Here is a 15,780-nt window from a genome sequence, read left to right on the forward strand (position 1 = left end):
GCAAGGGTAGGAAACCTCGGCATTCTAACTGTGCTAAAACTACAAATACCATTATGCCTCTGAAAGTCATGCCTGTGGCTGTCAACGTCTTGCAATGTCTCATGATATTTGTAGTTCAGCAACAGCTGCTGGAGTACCGAGGTTGCCCTGACCTGTCTGTGGTACCTGTGCAGATATAAATGCTGCACTCTGTTCCTGAAGTGGCTTGGAGATGGTACGGGGCAGGTTATCAGCAGACACTGTCACATTTTACCCAGGTGGGCAGATGGGAGTGCCTCTTTATATACCCACTGGGGTACACAAAATCAATGGGATATTGGAAAATGAAGCAAATGTCAAAATTAAAGAAAAACTATGAGGTGAGTGATTTCCACTCATCCCCATAGTTAGAGCCGACGTGTGACATTGAAACTGCCACACGTGTGCTCTATTGACTGGGAAGAGAGCGAACACACTAGCAAGCAGTGGATCTATGCAAAAATATTTTAAAAAATAGAAAAGTTACCAAATAGGCAAATAATTACCTCTGTCTCTGCCTCTCACTCCTGGCTGTAAAATCCAGCTTCTGGAGTGGCTGTGCAGGGGGCTGTGTGTGGGCGCATGCGCAGTGGAGATCACAGTGAATGCACGCAGCCATGAGCGTGCACGCTGGACAGACTCCCTGGGACAGGAAGAGACAGCATTCTGCACTGGATCAGGGACCAGCACCAGCGCTGGAGGGACTACTTAAAACGGCTGGAAGGAAGAAGATGATCGGATCAAGAAGCATCACTTAAAGGAGAACTATGGGGTTAAGTCTTTTGTAAATCTATTGTTCAGTGCATTCTATATGTAGTATATAGTACATGTACATATAGAGTGCCTGCAACAATACATTTACAATGATCCTCTGCTAACATGAATGGGTTAAATGATCCATAGTACAGGGCTACATACAGATCATTTAATCCATTAACTCCCGATCTACTGAGCCGACCTGTGACAGTCTCATTGTCGCCGGTCAGCTAGAATTCAATGCACCACCACGCCCCCTCCTGCCCCAGAACGCTGGGGGAAGTTTCTTAGCGATCGCGGTAGGTTGAATTCAATGCACCGCCACGTCCCCTCCCGCCCCAGAATGCGTGGGGAAATTTCTTAGCGATCGCGATGCGTTCCAGCAGCTACCGATCTGGAACGCACACGCTTTCAGTGTGAACAGATGATGAATAAGCCCCATGCTTCATAAATGTGTTGGTGAATTAATCAGCAAAGCTACATAATGGAATCCTTGTGTCTACCCCATCATACAGTCTCTGTCCTCTAGCTGCATTCTCTGTGCCCAGTTGCTCTGCTCGGTAAGCCCCATTACATTATAGTAGTTATTTTTTTTAATTATTTACTTGTACGGGAACCTAAAGGAAGCTGAAGTTTGTTTCTGAAAATGGACTATGTCAAAGCCAGAGGTCATGTGCATGACGGGAGAATGTTTCAGGATTATTATTCATGAGTGAAACTTAAAGTACAGGGAGCAGAATTCAGGGTCTGAGCGTGGAAGAGCGCTGCGGGGACCCACTTGAAAACAAGGTATTGAAAACTTTAAAGAAAACGGCAACAGTCTTAGACAAAGGTGGGCCTCCTTGTAGCAAATATTTAAAAAAGACAAAGCTTTAATATCACTTCAACTCCTGAGTTTAGTGTCACTTTAAATGCATGTATACCCAGGGCCGGATTTGCTCTCTCCCCAAGGCCAGGTTCCTCAATAAGCCTCCCTAAACACGAATCCCCCCCCCATGGAGGATGGCAGACCTCCAGGCTGCATACAAGTGATCTCGGCGACATCTCCAAAATCACTTGTACAAAACAAGTGGTGGATTCCCTACTGTACATTTAGCTCGGCTTGCCCCAAGCAGGGCTAAAAGGTAGAAAACAACTACCCACCCGGCGCCAGGAACTGCATGCCCTGGGCATCAGGAGATAGGAATTCCACACCCCTGCTGCCCCTCTACTCACTGCTGCCCCGAGGCCGGGCCTTGTGGGAAATCCGGCCTGAGTATACACAATTCTGTTTTTTGTTATGGATAGAATAGAGAAGGGTTAAAAGCCCTATCAGTATATTTTTTGCTGTCTGTGTCTTGATGGAAAGATTTTCTTGGGAAGATCTTGAAGACCCAACAGAAAATAAAAGGAAATCTCTACAAAGTGAGGGGAATTCCCCTCTTAGACAGTTGTCACCAGAACAGATGCACCCATTGGAAAATTTACCCTCATCTCCTGTTCTGATGACAGCTATAACATTTTGGATTTTCCACCCCTATCTGTCTAAGTCACAGTGGTCACCAGGATAAAAAAAGAGGGTGACTCTACTCAGTGGAAACCTCAATGGTAATGAAAGTCTGACAGGGATTCTAAGTTTTCCCTGCTCTATCCAAAAGTGGAAGATGAATTCCTGGGGGAAATGCTACTCTTAGTAATTGCTCATTTTGCCTAGGGGGTGACGAATAAGGTGATATACTTTCCCTATTTATTCTTCCTGCAGGATTCCTCTGCACTGCATGACCCTTTCCCATGCTTCCCAACCATTCACAGCTGTTTGACATCATCCCGCACAATGCAGGACCAGCAGTCCTGCTTTGTATGTGAGGTTGCTGAAGGCCCACCCACAAATTAGGGACGTTGGACATGGTGGGAGAGCTATTGCAGGGATTGCCTTTAATTTCACTTTAGCTCTGTGCAGACTTCTATGAGAAGCAGTATATAAGCAGAAGGAAAACTTCAGAACTCACAGTATGCAGAATGCCATCAGGTTGGCATGGTTCCAAGACAGTAAAATTATTATTTTTTAGTTGTAAAAAAATCAAAGCGTCTGTAGAATAAAATGTAAAAGTTATTTGATTATTGTCCATTGAGAATTCCTAGACTGTCGGGTTATACTGCTGCCTATAGGAGAATAAATAACCCAACAGTATACAAGTTTTAAGAATTCATGTGTCCCTCAATGGACTCCAAGAAAAGGATTTTACGGTGAGCACAAAAATTTAATTTTCTTTATCATCTATTGAGGTACACAGGAATTCTTAAAATTTTTAGACTGTCTGATTTCACTTTTTACTGTAGGAGGCAGTGTAACCCGATAGTCTAAGAATTCTAAGAATATCTGCATCCCTCAATGCACTCCAGCAAAAGGATTTTACGATGAGCACCAAAATCCTATTTTATTTATCCATCATTCAGAGACACAGAAATTCATAGAATTCTTATATTCACGTGTTATAGTTTCTCCTGTGGGTGGCAGAATAACCCGATAGTCTAAGAATTCATGCGCCCCTCAATGGACTCCAAGAGAAGAATTTTACGGTGAGCACTAAAATCCTATTTTCTTTATCATAAATTAACCACTTCAAGACCAGGTGTTTAGACCCCCTTCCTGGCCAGGAACACAGGAATTCTTAGACTGTTGGGTTTCACTTTCTCCTGTAGGCAGCAGTATAACCTGATGGTCTAATAATTCCTGTGTCCCTCAATTGACTCCAAGAAAAGGATTTTACGACGAGAACAAAAATCCTACTTTTCAAATTATGAATCCACGCCATTGTTTAGCAATGATATTGGTTACATTATTTGGAGTTTTACAAACTCCAAAAAAACTGCCTCGCTGAACACCTAGAAAGATCACTCCTTCCTGGTTCGGCTTTTGGGGTGACCTCCCTGCTTGCTGTAAGGAGGATATAATACTGATTCACTGCCCAGTCAGCAGGCTAGAGCTGGAGAGACAACATAGGAAATTGTAAACATGAAGCAGGAAATGTGTGTTTACCTGGCTGTGCTCCCCGGTTAGGGTATCTGAATCACAAGATCAGCTAAACAGACAACTGTGTTAAGCAGAGAGAACTCGATGACATCATACCGCAGGCTCTACACCACCGCCTGCATTTTAGGAATTGCCCATAAAAAGCAGTAAGGAGAAAAACTGCAGAATGTACAGAGAGCGGTATCCACTCTCTGCTATAAATAGGTCCCTTAGAAGCAGTTTATACATTTATTTCAGGGCAATATCTGTATGGGATTACCACTCTGATTATGCAATTCAAACTTCCCATGCAGTTCAGCCCTGTGCTAACCTTTTCATAGGAAATATGATACAACAATCCGGCGAACAGTAAAAGGAATGTCTAACAAATCCGACACAATACTTTGGTGAACATTTACAGAACCACGGCAGAGCAGATTACATAACATGTTTACATTATATGTTCTTCCCAATAATTGTGCGAAAAAGACAAAAAAGGAAATCAATTTCAATTATCATTTAATATAACTGTTTTATACACATAATAAATTAGAATTTACATGCATGAAATGTTGATGATTTGCAGAGGATAATAATTGAGCTATAATTGATTCTTATGTTGCCATCCAATTATTCTTAGTTGTTATATAAAGTTAGGAGGTTCTGTTAATTAAAAGAAAAACAATAAAAATGCAGAGATTAGTTAGGTAGTTAGATAAAGTCATTTGTATTAAATATCTAACACAACGCTACTCGGTACCCTGTACATGGGTTGAATGGATACGGAGCGTTAAAGGGCATCTAAACCCAAAAACTAAAATGTAAAGAAGTATTGGGGGAGTAAAACATACTCCCCAATACTTAGAGCCGATGTGGGACACTGCAGGTGTCCTACATCGGCTCTAACATAGAGAGCCGATCACGTGACCATTGATCACTCAATGGTACAGTAGAAAGGCATCATGGCACACTCACAAACCAGCATGTAAAACAACTTGTTTCACCACTAAGGACAATGACAGAGGTTTGGATATACGTCTTCTGCAAAGGATGTGTAAGCCGCACATGGGGGCAGAAGATATCAAATGCTGAAGCTGCTGGGGCTGCTGACATCACATCCAAGATAGCAGCTCCCAACAATAGTGGAACACTGCAGCTGTCCTAAATCAGCTCTAACACTAAGAGCCGACCGTTCACATGACCGCTGATCACTCAGCTCTCAGTCTCTGCCCCCAGCAGAGAGCAGTGATTCCCCCCACGATTCCCCTCTCTGCTTTTGAAGCAAGAGACGGGAGGGGGCTGTCAATAAGGAAACCGCGCTGCATCTGTGCTGACCCAGCATCTCCACTCCTCCACTCACCTCTTTTGCATAACCTTTTTTTTGTGTTTGCCGGGGAAAAGTGAAGGGGAATACTATAGCATGTCATTGGAGTGACAGAGCTGAATCTGCTGGGGCTGCTGACATCACATCCAAGATGGCAGCTCCCAACAATAGCCTCAGGGCTTTTGGTTGTCTACACAAGGGAGGCTTTTACAGGTAAAAAAACATACCTGGGTACGTTAAATTAACATAAAATCATATGGGAAGATTGTTGTTGAACTGAATAGTCTGGTGACAGGGTCTCTTTAAGCCTGAACTACTACTACTTTAAGCCTAACATTTCTGAAAAGCTCGATCAGTTGTGGTTGGGGTTAAACTTTTTAAAAAATTGGGGAACCCTCAAAATATGGAATTTCTAAACCAAGAGGTTTACTGAGGTCAATGGAAATCCGAATCGTGCAGCGAATGATGCAACATTGTGCAGAATGGTTTTAGGAAGCTCCTGGCACCCTTGTCTGATGGGAAGATAACCAACTTCAGACACATCTCTTAAAAATGTTACCAGGAATACTAATTAGAAGGGTGGGATATGGTGGCACTGGCGGACAAGCAAAGGGTGTCCAGGCAACAGCACAAGGAGATATAAGGCTGGGTTCACTTCTAGGCGCACCATTTTTGTGCGTTTGTAGGCGTGTGAGCAGTATGCAGTTATTTGCGCATTTATGCGCATTGTGCACATATGTATGCGTGTTTTAACGTGCGTACATGAAGATGCACATTTTGATTGGCAGCTCATAAACCATTGTGGGCAATGGAAGAGCGTGTGTATAAACGCGCAAAAACGCTCACGAAAATGTACAACATGCTTCTGTTGCGTGTTTTTGGGCATTTCCAATGAAGTCTACGGGGCAAAAAAGCGCTTTTAACTGCCCAAAGGAGCTTGTGTATCTTTTCATGCAGTTATGCAGTTAAAAGCGCTGGGCAGTTGGGCAGTTAAAAGCGCTTTTCGAACTGCTAGGTGTGAACCAGGCCTAAGGCATATATGGATGCTGTGGTGTGTCCTAGGCTCAGGTGAACTCCAAGGGAATATACAGAAAAAGGTGAGAGAGAAGGAGAGACGGGGGGGCGGGGTGTGGAGCCCTTATGGTGTAGTTCATGTATGAAAAGATCAAATTGATCAAAAACACTTTCTAGGTGGATTGTGGTAAGTTTCCCCATAGGTTCATAGGTTGATTTTGATCCCAGGGGTCCCCAGTCCTAGGTCTCATGATGGACATCAGGATGGTCAAGGTACAGTGTTTATGGTGGAAAAGGTTTCCCCCTGTTATAGAAGCAGAGGCGCCCTTGGATCAGTGTGAATGCTGTAAAGTGTAGATGAGCTCAAATATCCCAACTCCGATAATATTCTTCCAAGGATGAGCTTTATTGTGGTTAAACACGTCTGACTATCTGTCACTTCATCAGTATTAGGTGTGGTACAGGTTTTCGTGCCTGGGAATCACTTGTTATCAACAACTAATGTTTCAGATATAAGACAGAAACAGCCTTTGAAGAACCATGTGGTCCCTTGTTCCCTGAAGTCATTTGGGAATCCAATCAAATTTGCATTTGGTTCTGGACATCAAAATGTATGATATTCAGTCCAAATCTGATGTCATCCAAATTTTGGGATAATCTCTACTTCCCATCAATTTACAGAACATGCCAACTTATTCAAATCTCTTAATTTCAAATAAAAGGTATCACTTTCCTGCCTTTAAACAAAAATGCTTCACCCTGGTGTGATCTGAAGCCTAGTTTAGGTCACATGTTTTCCAGCAGTGCTGTGGGTGTTACTCGGCATAAAAGATTGCAGTGAGTCTAATGTTTAAAAATTAAACAAAACATTGAGCGTAACGAGAAAGAATAATTAAGCGTTGATCGAGGAATCCCCCACTGTTTCTATTGTATTCTGACAGCGGGCGAATACCCGAACGGAGCTGGAAACTGATTAACGGCCTGCTCTATTTGGCCGAGTATTTTTTTAACCAGCTTCTTTATCAGGAGCCGGACAGAAAATTGTGTATCCGGCTTTAGCAGGGCACAACAAAATTAGAGTCTGTAATGAGTGAACATGGCTGTACCCCTGTACATGTATACTCACATGCATAACCTATGATTTTTTTACATTTAAAAAAGTAAAAAGTTTGTAAACTTTAAACTGATCTCTTTTACATAAAATATTTTTTTAAATACAGTGCCCCTTTAAGACAACAAAAGCAAATCTGTCCTCTCATGCAATTTTTTTAAATCCCTAGGACCTCTGAAGGACTGTGAATTGCCACAATTAGTAGGGTGATCTACATCTACTTTTTATTGCTTTGAACTGCATGGAAAAGGGAATTAAAGAAGACTTATCGTCATGTAAGACACTTCCTGCCTGCCAATCCAGCTCCCTAAAACCCATAAGAGCCAACAGAAGTCATTACTCACCTTTATTGTAGAGCAGGGGTAGCCAAACTACAGCCCTCCAACCAGGGGAGTCCCTAGCTTTTTTTGCCACTCGAGGCGTCGTGGGACATCACTGGTTGCCAGGAACTCAACGGGACGCCCACATGAGCTTCCCAGGTTTCCATGAGCTGGGTGGAGAGATGAGTATAGCCCTTACACAGCTCCCCGCCGGGCTGTTAGCAACCTGGCCAGAAAGGGGGTGGCAGGCACACTGCAAACATTGTGCAGCATAGCAGCCATGCCACTCTGCCTGCCGTCCACCCCACGAGATGCTACCTGAGGCAACAGCCTTAGGCTGCCTTATTATAGGGAAAGCCCTGCCTCCAGCTGTGGTGAAATCCCATCATGCATCTGCCTCTGGAAGTTATGCCTGTGGCTGTCAGAGTCTTGCATTACCTTATGGCATTTGTAGTTCTACAACAGCTAGAGGACCGAAGCCGAAGGATGTAGAGGCCACTGCTCTCGAATGCCATGAGAGCCAGTCATGTGATCAAACCCCTAGGCAATTGGTCACATGATATCTGCTAAAGGGGAAGGAGATTAGCCATCATGGTGAATTAAGCAGGCCATTTAAATGAATGGGCTGCTGCCACACACGTTAACAGTTGATATAGTGCATATTAATGTGCGTGCGTTAACGCAATAATAAATATAGAAAATGAACTGTGCCAATAAGCAAGCTAACAGCTACAAGGCACTGGAATGTACACCCACTGTGAGTGTGTATACGTGAAAAATGACATTTAGTTATTCGTGTGTTGACGCACCTCTACAATGGGAATCCAAAGGTATTTCATGTCATCTCTTGGCTTTTTTAACTTTCAGGAAGAGGGATGAGAAGGATAGCAGGAATTTTATATATTTTGCAAATATAGTTTAAGCTAATGTATAGCCTTCTCGATATTTGAAAAAGAACAACTAGAACTCTGCTGAGCATTGAGGGTTAATCTTCGTGCGGTGACGCAAACCTCTCTTTTCCCCAGCTGTGGCAGCATTACATTTACAGGAGATCTGCGAGGATTTATTTTATTAGACTGTTGTCACTGTAATTCCTCTCCCCTTCACAACAGCCTCAACACTGGTCTGGTCTGCGTTCTGTTATTACAAATGTCCATAGACTCTCTGCAAGCTGCCTAGAAGTCCATATTCGTCTTCAGCCAGGGTAACAGAGAGGCAAAGGTGTAGTAAGCCAAGACGTGGAAAGGAAGCGTAGAAAGGAGAGCAAGGGGAAGAAGGGGGCTGGGTGCTTGATAAGGAGAGAAGTGAATGGAAAAAGGGTGGGCATTGTGAGATGATGGAGTTCCAAGGAGCCTGAGACATACAACAGCTAAGACAGGAGATAACAATTTGAGGGTGGGGGAAGCAGAAACACAGCAAGAGAGGGTGGTACACAGCCTCTGAGACTGTTCTGTATATATAGGAGGTGTCAGGCCTCACAGCCTATGATGCTCTAACTGCAGCATGCATTAATCAGGCCTCATAAGGGAGGGGGTCTTCTCCCTTCACACCCCCAGCCAGCCAAGCAGAGACATCTGTGTGGGTGTAGAGATTTTTTTTTCTCTGCAAACTGGGGGTATGAGACAGCATAGGACAGGCTCAGAGCATGAGAATTAGGACATTTCCTCTCAAATCCATCCTCTAGGGATAACCTGCTACTAAGGATGCTCACATGACGTTTCCTAAGTAGTCCTTAAGGACCAGCTTTGAAAAGCTCTCAAGGATGAGTCATTCTGATTGCAGAAGACCAGCATATACATCCGCAATGTTGGATTTTTATGTAATGTCCAGAGAGGTTCTGGCTATGGATTTCTTAGGATCGGATGCTGGGTCTATGACTTGTCATCACTGATATCTTGACTTGTTTTGGTACTCATGGACCAGGAGAATTCTTGCCTACAACGCACTCAAAGGTGTGAGGGGTCAGCCTATCATTGCTGAGATTTGCACACCAGGAGGAAACTGCCTACGAAAAATAACAAGCACTACTGACCCTTATAGTTTCCCATCATCATCACTTGGGTTTTAACTGCCAGCATGTCTTGACGTTGGCAATCCATAGGATGCTTAACTCGATCTCTTGGACGGTAGCATACAGATCAAGGTTTTCAATGATTTTCAGTCTCTGCTGATTTCTTTTTAAGATCTTGTGTTGACTGGACTGTACATTATAAGGACTAGATTAAACAGGACTGGACTCCAACAGTTATCTCCTGAATATCCAACCTCTTAAAAAAATCAGGACATTATAAGACAGTTTTGTCAATTAAACTCTAAGCTGTAACTAATGTAGATAGGATGAGATGTTATTGGTTTTATATAATCAACCGTGATTTGCTGACCATATAACAAGATGGAACAAAAGAGGCTTTCTACATAATGTCCACTGATTAGACAGTATATGTCAGGAAAGGATTAGGCAATGCTTAAGACTGATGCAGCACTGAATTGAATTGTAATGAATATTTTCTATAATATCACCTTCTGTTTTCTTTCAGCCTACACAAGCCTGAGGAGTTATAATGACCACAGAGGTGGGGGCTGACACTGAACTTAATCCTGGGCCGGACAGTCCCGCCCAGGATGGGGTACATAATCCTGCTTTGCTCCCAAATGACACCCCACAAACGCCGGCAAATAACATAGACGGGCCGGGAGCCAGCGAGAGCTTGCGAAGATCTGCAGATGTGAGTATAAACATTGAGTCCTGCTGGAAAATTATACCCATGCATGATACAGTTGAATTGATGCTACTGGACAAGACCATTAATATTACACCAGTTCATATGTAAACAGCAGCTAGTAAATATATTTGAAATGTTAGGAGCTATAATTAAATGTATAGCATTAAGAGTTTAACATTTACAGGGGCTGGATTCAGGAGCACATCCAGTGGCTGTGGCTGTGGCTTTGGCGTTGCGCTCCCTGATGCCGAATTTCTTTCCTGCCAAGGGATATAAATGAACAAGACTGCAGTGTCAGATGCTGCAGTATGCTTACATCATTGCACTGGGCGCTCTGTGACTTTGCCAAATGCTTGTGTGTGTTATACGATCCGGCCCAAACATATAGTGCTTTGAATGTTTTCTTAGCTATATAGGTAAAAGAGATGTGCTGGATGTAAATGGCCCGCTGTGATGATAGCAGCCCAGCTCCCACTATATTTTGGGGTAAACAGCCTCAAGTTAGGGTTTTGCATAGGCAGTGAGAGCCCACACCGCTGTTCAGGTTTAAATCTAAACTGCTGGAATTTTAAAGAAATCTCACTTGCAGTGGAGCCCGTCCTGCACTGCAAGGGTTAAAGGAGAACTATGAGGTGAGTGATTTTCACTCAACCTCATAGTTCGAGCCGACGTGTGACAATGAAACTGTCACACGTCGGCTCAATACATCGGAAGTGAGCAAACACATAACGTCGCTCGCTCACTTCTCGATCATCTCCCTGCAGAGAGCTGTGACTGTCGCTCATGGCGCCCTGCAGGGATACTGCAGCTCGCGATATACTGAGCTTTGGGTCACGGGAGGACGCTAGTTTGTGTCCTCCCGTGACCCTTAGGAGAACTATGGGGAAAAACACTTACCCCATAGTTCTCCTTTAAATGCTGGGCTTTGCCTTGAAGCAGAGGAATAAGGTGTAATACTTGCTCCAGCAGGCTCTGGAACTCTCCTCTTCTCCCTGCTGCACTCGGATGTGGACGGGCCCTCCACCATGTCCTCATGTACTTGGTATTATTAAGATACGTCGCCAGCACTCACAAATGCAAAGAAAATTTTCTTTTAATTGCAAGAAGGCTGTGGCGCCTTCCTCAAGGCAACACTGTGTCGTCTTGAGGAAGGAACCCTGAGCGGCCCCATAACATTGGCATTCTGACCTATGTGATGTAATCTTGCCATAAAAAGACAATTTTCTTTGCATTTGTGAGTGCTAGTGACCAATCTTTATAATCTTGAGGTTCTGCACAACACCATCCATGGCAGTCATTTCGAGCACCTATTCCACACAGGTCACAGCGCTGTATGGTCTGCAGCAGTATGTACAATGACTGATGTACTTGGTAAAGTCAGCGTGCGGCTGCTGGCTAGGAGCACCTTAGAGAAGAGGCTTTGGGTACCTGTCAGACAGTTGGAGGGAGCTTGCTGGAGAGGGAAATAAGGTAAATATTACACGTTATTTCTCTACCCCTAGACAAAAATGAATCCTTGGGTGTATGGGGCCCCACTGCAAAGTAGTTTTTACATTCCTGGAGTCCTGGACTGGCTACAGCGAGCTTTATTGCTCTTCCAGCATTAAATGGAAATAGGCAGTATTGCCAGCATCTAAACAACTTAGGTAGTGTTTCCACAGAAACAAAATACCTTAAAGCTCCAACTAGGACACTACCTGCATGGAGTTTGCATGTTCTCTCTGTGCTTAGGTGGTTTTCTTCCGGGTACTCTGGTTTCCTTACACAATTCAACCTTCTTCCGGCTCTTCTTCCGGCTCCTGTCTAAATTGGTACTAGTATGTTTGTATATATATTAGGGATGCATCGATACCGGTTTTTCGTCATCGAGCACAAGTACCCATATTTATCTTTTGGTACTCGCCAATACCGAGTATTGATACCGGTACTTCTGGTAGCATGGAGCCAGCTTCCTGGGCAATCAGCAAGCTGGGCAGCATGTCATTACCCGCTGCCTGGCTTCTTGATTGCTTCTCCATGCTGTTTGGCGGACTCGATGCCGGCATCCCAGCCAATCAGCATAGAGCCCGCTTCCCGGCCAATCAGGAAGCCGGCTCCATGCTGGGAGGGAGATTTCCTCTGACCGGAAGTTCTGATAATGGGATAAGTATCAGAGCATTTCTAGTTCTAGTATTGGTGCATCCCTAGTATATATGCATGTAAGATAGGCAACCTTAGATTGTAACTCCTTGAGGGCAGAGACTGATGTGAATGTACAATATGTAAAGTGCTTCATAAATTGTCAGCGCTATATAAATATCTATAATAAATAAACTCCAAAATAAAATAAACTACATTTTCTAAATTCTTAAAGCAGAACAACAACCATAAGTTGCACTGGAAGAGTTAGTGGTTTCATTTGCCTTGGTGATGATGAATAAGGTGATATACTTATCTTATTCCTTGCTCTCGCATGCTTCTACCACTTCACTCGCCCCAAAGTTGCTTTTCTTCTCTGCCTAACCAGTTGCAGCTCTTTGATGTTAGCCTTCATAATGCAGAACCAGCAGTCCTGCATTGTACACAAGGTTGCCGAGGGACCGCCCACAAAAGCGAAGGATAGTGTTGGTTGCCAGAGGATTGAGGAATAAGGTAAGTATTTCACCCTATTTATCACGCCCTAGGCAGTAATACCTTGCAGTGCAGAGAGGAACTCAATGCAAGGGAAACTTTTTTTAATTCCCCAGAGTTCCACTTAATATTTTCTAGAACTGCTGTTTAATCAATACATGTTTCCTAACTTGAAAAGCTATCTGAAAGCTCCACTGAGCCGCTACCAGAAAGCACAGCGGGATCCTTGCTTCCGGCTCCCAGATGCATCTGAAAGGTATCTATGACAGACAGTGTTGTCCCTCCGCCCCCTCCCTTTGCTTTGCCATTTACTAAGCACAGCCTGTGATGACGCTGCGGCTATGCTTTGGCTCCTGCTGCGCTTTCCGGCAGCGGCTCAGTAGAGCTTACAGGAAGCAATTTAAGTAAGGAAACACTGATTAAACAAGACTTATAGAAAATATAAACAAATCAATATGTCTGGAGTTGGGCTTTAAAATACAAATAAATCATAGCCTGTCTGACACTCACTATACATCCAAGTCCCTCTCAGTCAAGAAGCTGAACCTTGTGTCCAGCTCCATAACTGACAAGGCTGCCAGCAAACCGTCTCTCTCTGTTTCTTCACCAAGTTATGAGAATCCCTTGTGCAGGAAGTTGCTTTCTCTAAAATGGATAACCTCAGCAGTAGCATAACTGGGCCTGATTAGGTAAAAAAGGGTGTATGTTTGCTCAATACACATGCGAGGTATGCTTCTTGCTTTGCAGCGCTACATAATGGTTTTGCATTTCGGCTTCTTCTCACAATAAAAGTCCATGGCTGTGATTCATCAAGCAACAACAGCACTTAAAGTTAACATCATCTCAATCAATATTACCATATGTCATTTTAATGTGTCTTGAGTGCCATTTAGCATGAGTTATAGCCAGCCAAATATTGTTTTTTAGATTTCAAAGGTTGGGAAAGAGATTACAAGTTTAGTCCAGTTTTTATTTCTGTGTGATTCCGTTGGATGATTTTCCGTCACTTCCTGGCCCTGTGGCGTTTGCACAAGCAATACGGGTGCTGGACAGAAAGGCAGAGTTAGCAGTATACACATTGTCAGATGTAATAACCCTTTCCAACTCCGCTAAGAATGTGTTTTCATTGTAACCATATTAGAAAGATTTCCTATCACTACCTGTCCTAACAGGAAGTGATGGAAAATGTGCCCAATATGGTCACAGATGGCAATACACATCTGATAGAGGCTCTGACCCTTCCTTGCTCTATATAAAACAAAATAAAATGTTTTGGCTGGGGTTTGGCTTTATTAAAGTGAACCTGTACTTTACCCATGCAGGGCATAGTAGCAAGTTTGCTTGATAGTCCTCTTCCTACACTGCTTATACCTGGGGTAGTCAACCTCGGCTCTCCCACTGTGATGGAAAGCCCCATTAGACATTGCAAGACTGACAGCCACAGGCTTGACTGCCGGAGGCAGAGTTATGATGGCAATTGTAATTTCACCACAGCTGGAGTGTCATGGTTGCCTACCCCTGTCTTACATTTACCTTCTGTGCATTCCGCTACTGCCCCTGATTGTCTGTTGAAGAGCTTACGCAGGGCACAGAACCCCCTCCCTGCCACAAACTGACAGCACTCAGACCTGCCAATTGGAGGTTCAGGTTAAAAAAATGCTGCCTCTTTGAAGGAAGGTGGAAAAGAGAAGGTATTTGACAAGGCTCCAGCAGGTGGACGGACATACATGCTACTTGTAGCATAATAAATTAGCTTGCAGCAAATTACTTAAAGGAGATCTATGAGGTGAGTGAAAATCACTCATCCTCATAGTTCGAGCTGACCTGTGACAATGAAACTGTCACACGTCGGCTCAATAGATCGGGAAGTGAGCGAACACATACGGTCGCTCGCTCACTTCTCGATCATCTCCCTGCAGAGAGCGGTGACTGTCAGTCACGTCTCCCTGCAGGGATTCCCCCCCTCCCCGATCCTCCAGCACTGACTGGAGGAACGGACGGGGGAGGGTGCGGGTACAGCTGGCTCTGCCTCTAGAAAGGCAGAGCCAGCTTTCACTCACGCAGTTGGGTGGATCTCAACAGTAATGTCGGGATCCGTCCCGGCTGCGGTGGTCTCAGTATACCGCAAGCTGTAGCTCGCAAAATACTGAGCTTTGGGTCACGGGAGGACGCTAGTTTATGTCCTCCCGTGATACTTAAGAGAACTATGGGAAAAACACTTACCCCATAGTTCTCTTTTAAGAGCAGCAAGAACAATGAAAGGTGATTGTTTTTTGGTTGTTTTCCCAGTTCATCACCCTAAATATGTTGTCCAAGGTATGTTTCTCTCGTGAACATTAACTAAAGTGCAGCTGCTGACCGCACTAGGAAAGAACAGACCTGGCAAATAAAACAAGAGTCCATTTTTCCCTATGTGGCCAAAGTGGTCAAACCTGAATGGAGTAATAATACACTATATATGCTAAAGTTTGTGGACCCCTAATTATCACACCTACCTACAGTATATGACCAGAAGTATGTGGACACCCCTTCAAATTATTGAGTTTAGATGTGTCCAGAGAAAGATACTGTTAATGCTACAGCATACAAAGACGTTTTAGTGAAGTAGTTCATTTTGGTGAAGGCCCTTTTCTGTTGACTGGGCCCCTGTGCATAAAGCAAGTTCCATAAAGACATGGTTTGAGGAGTCAGGTGTGGAGGAACTGCACCATACTAAGTACTTCTAGGTTGACTGGAATGCAGATTGGGAGCTGGTTCTTCTAGACCAATATCAGTACCTGACTTTGCAAATTCATTCTTGGCCGAATAAGCACAGATTCCCACAAACACACTTCAAAATCCTGAAAACGTCAGAGGAGTTGAGGCCGTTATATCCATAAACGGGCAAACTCCATACTATTTGCCATAATTTT

The 15,780-nt window shown here is 43.8% G+C and overlaps 1 protein-coding gene across 5 annotated transcripts in view; it reads left to right on the forward strand.

Annotated features, from left to right (window-relative positions):
- Positions 1-15,780, forward strand: part of EPB41L1 (erythrocyte membrane protein band 4.1 like 1) — a 119,895-nt gene that overhangs the window by 62,111 nt on the left and 42,004 nt on the right. For all 5 annotated transcript variants that reach the window (XM_018557677.1, XM_018557678.1, XM_018557680.1 and 2 more), the window contains exon 3: positions 10,073-10,261. In XM_018557677.1, coding sequence (XP_018413179.1) covers positions 10,097-10,261 — 165 coding nt within the window. In that variant the 5' untranslated portion in view covers positions 10,073-10,096. The remainder of the gene's footprint in view (positions 1-10,072; positions 10,262-15,780) is intronic.

Source organism: Nanorana parkeri, unplaced genomic scaffold, assembly GCF_000935625.1.
Source record: "Nanorana parkeri isolate BGI_ZX_2015 unplaced genomic scaffold, ASM93562v1 scaffold295, whole genome shotgun sequence".
NCBI classification, from domain to species: domain Eukaryota; kingdom Metazoa; phylum Chordata; class Amphibia; order Anura; family Dicroglossidae; genus Nanorana; species Nanorana parkeri.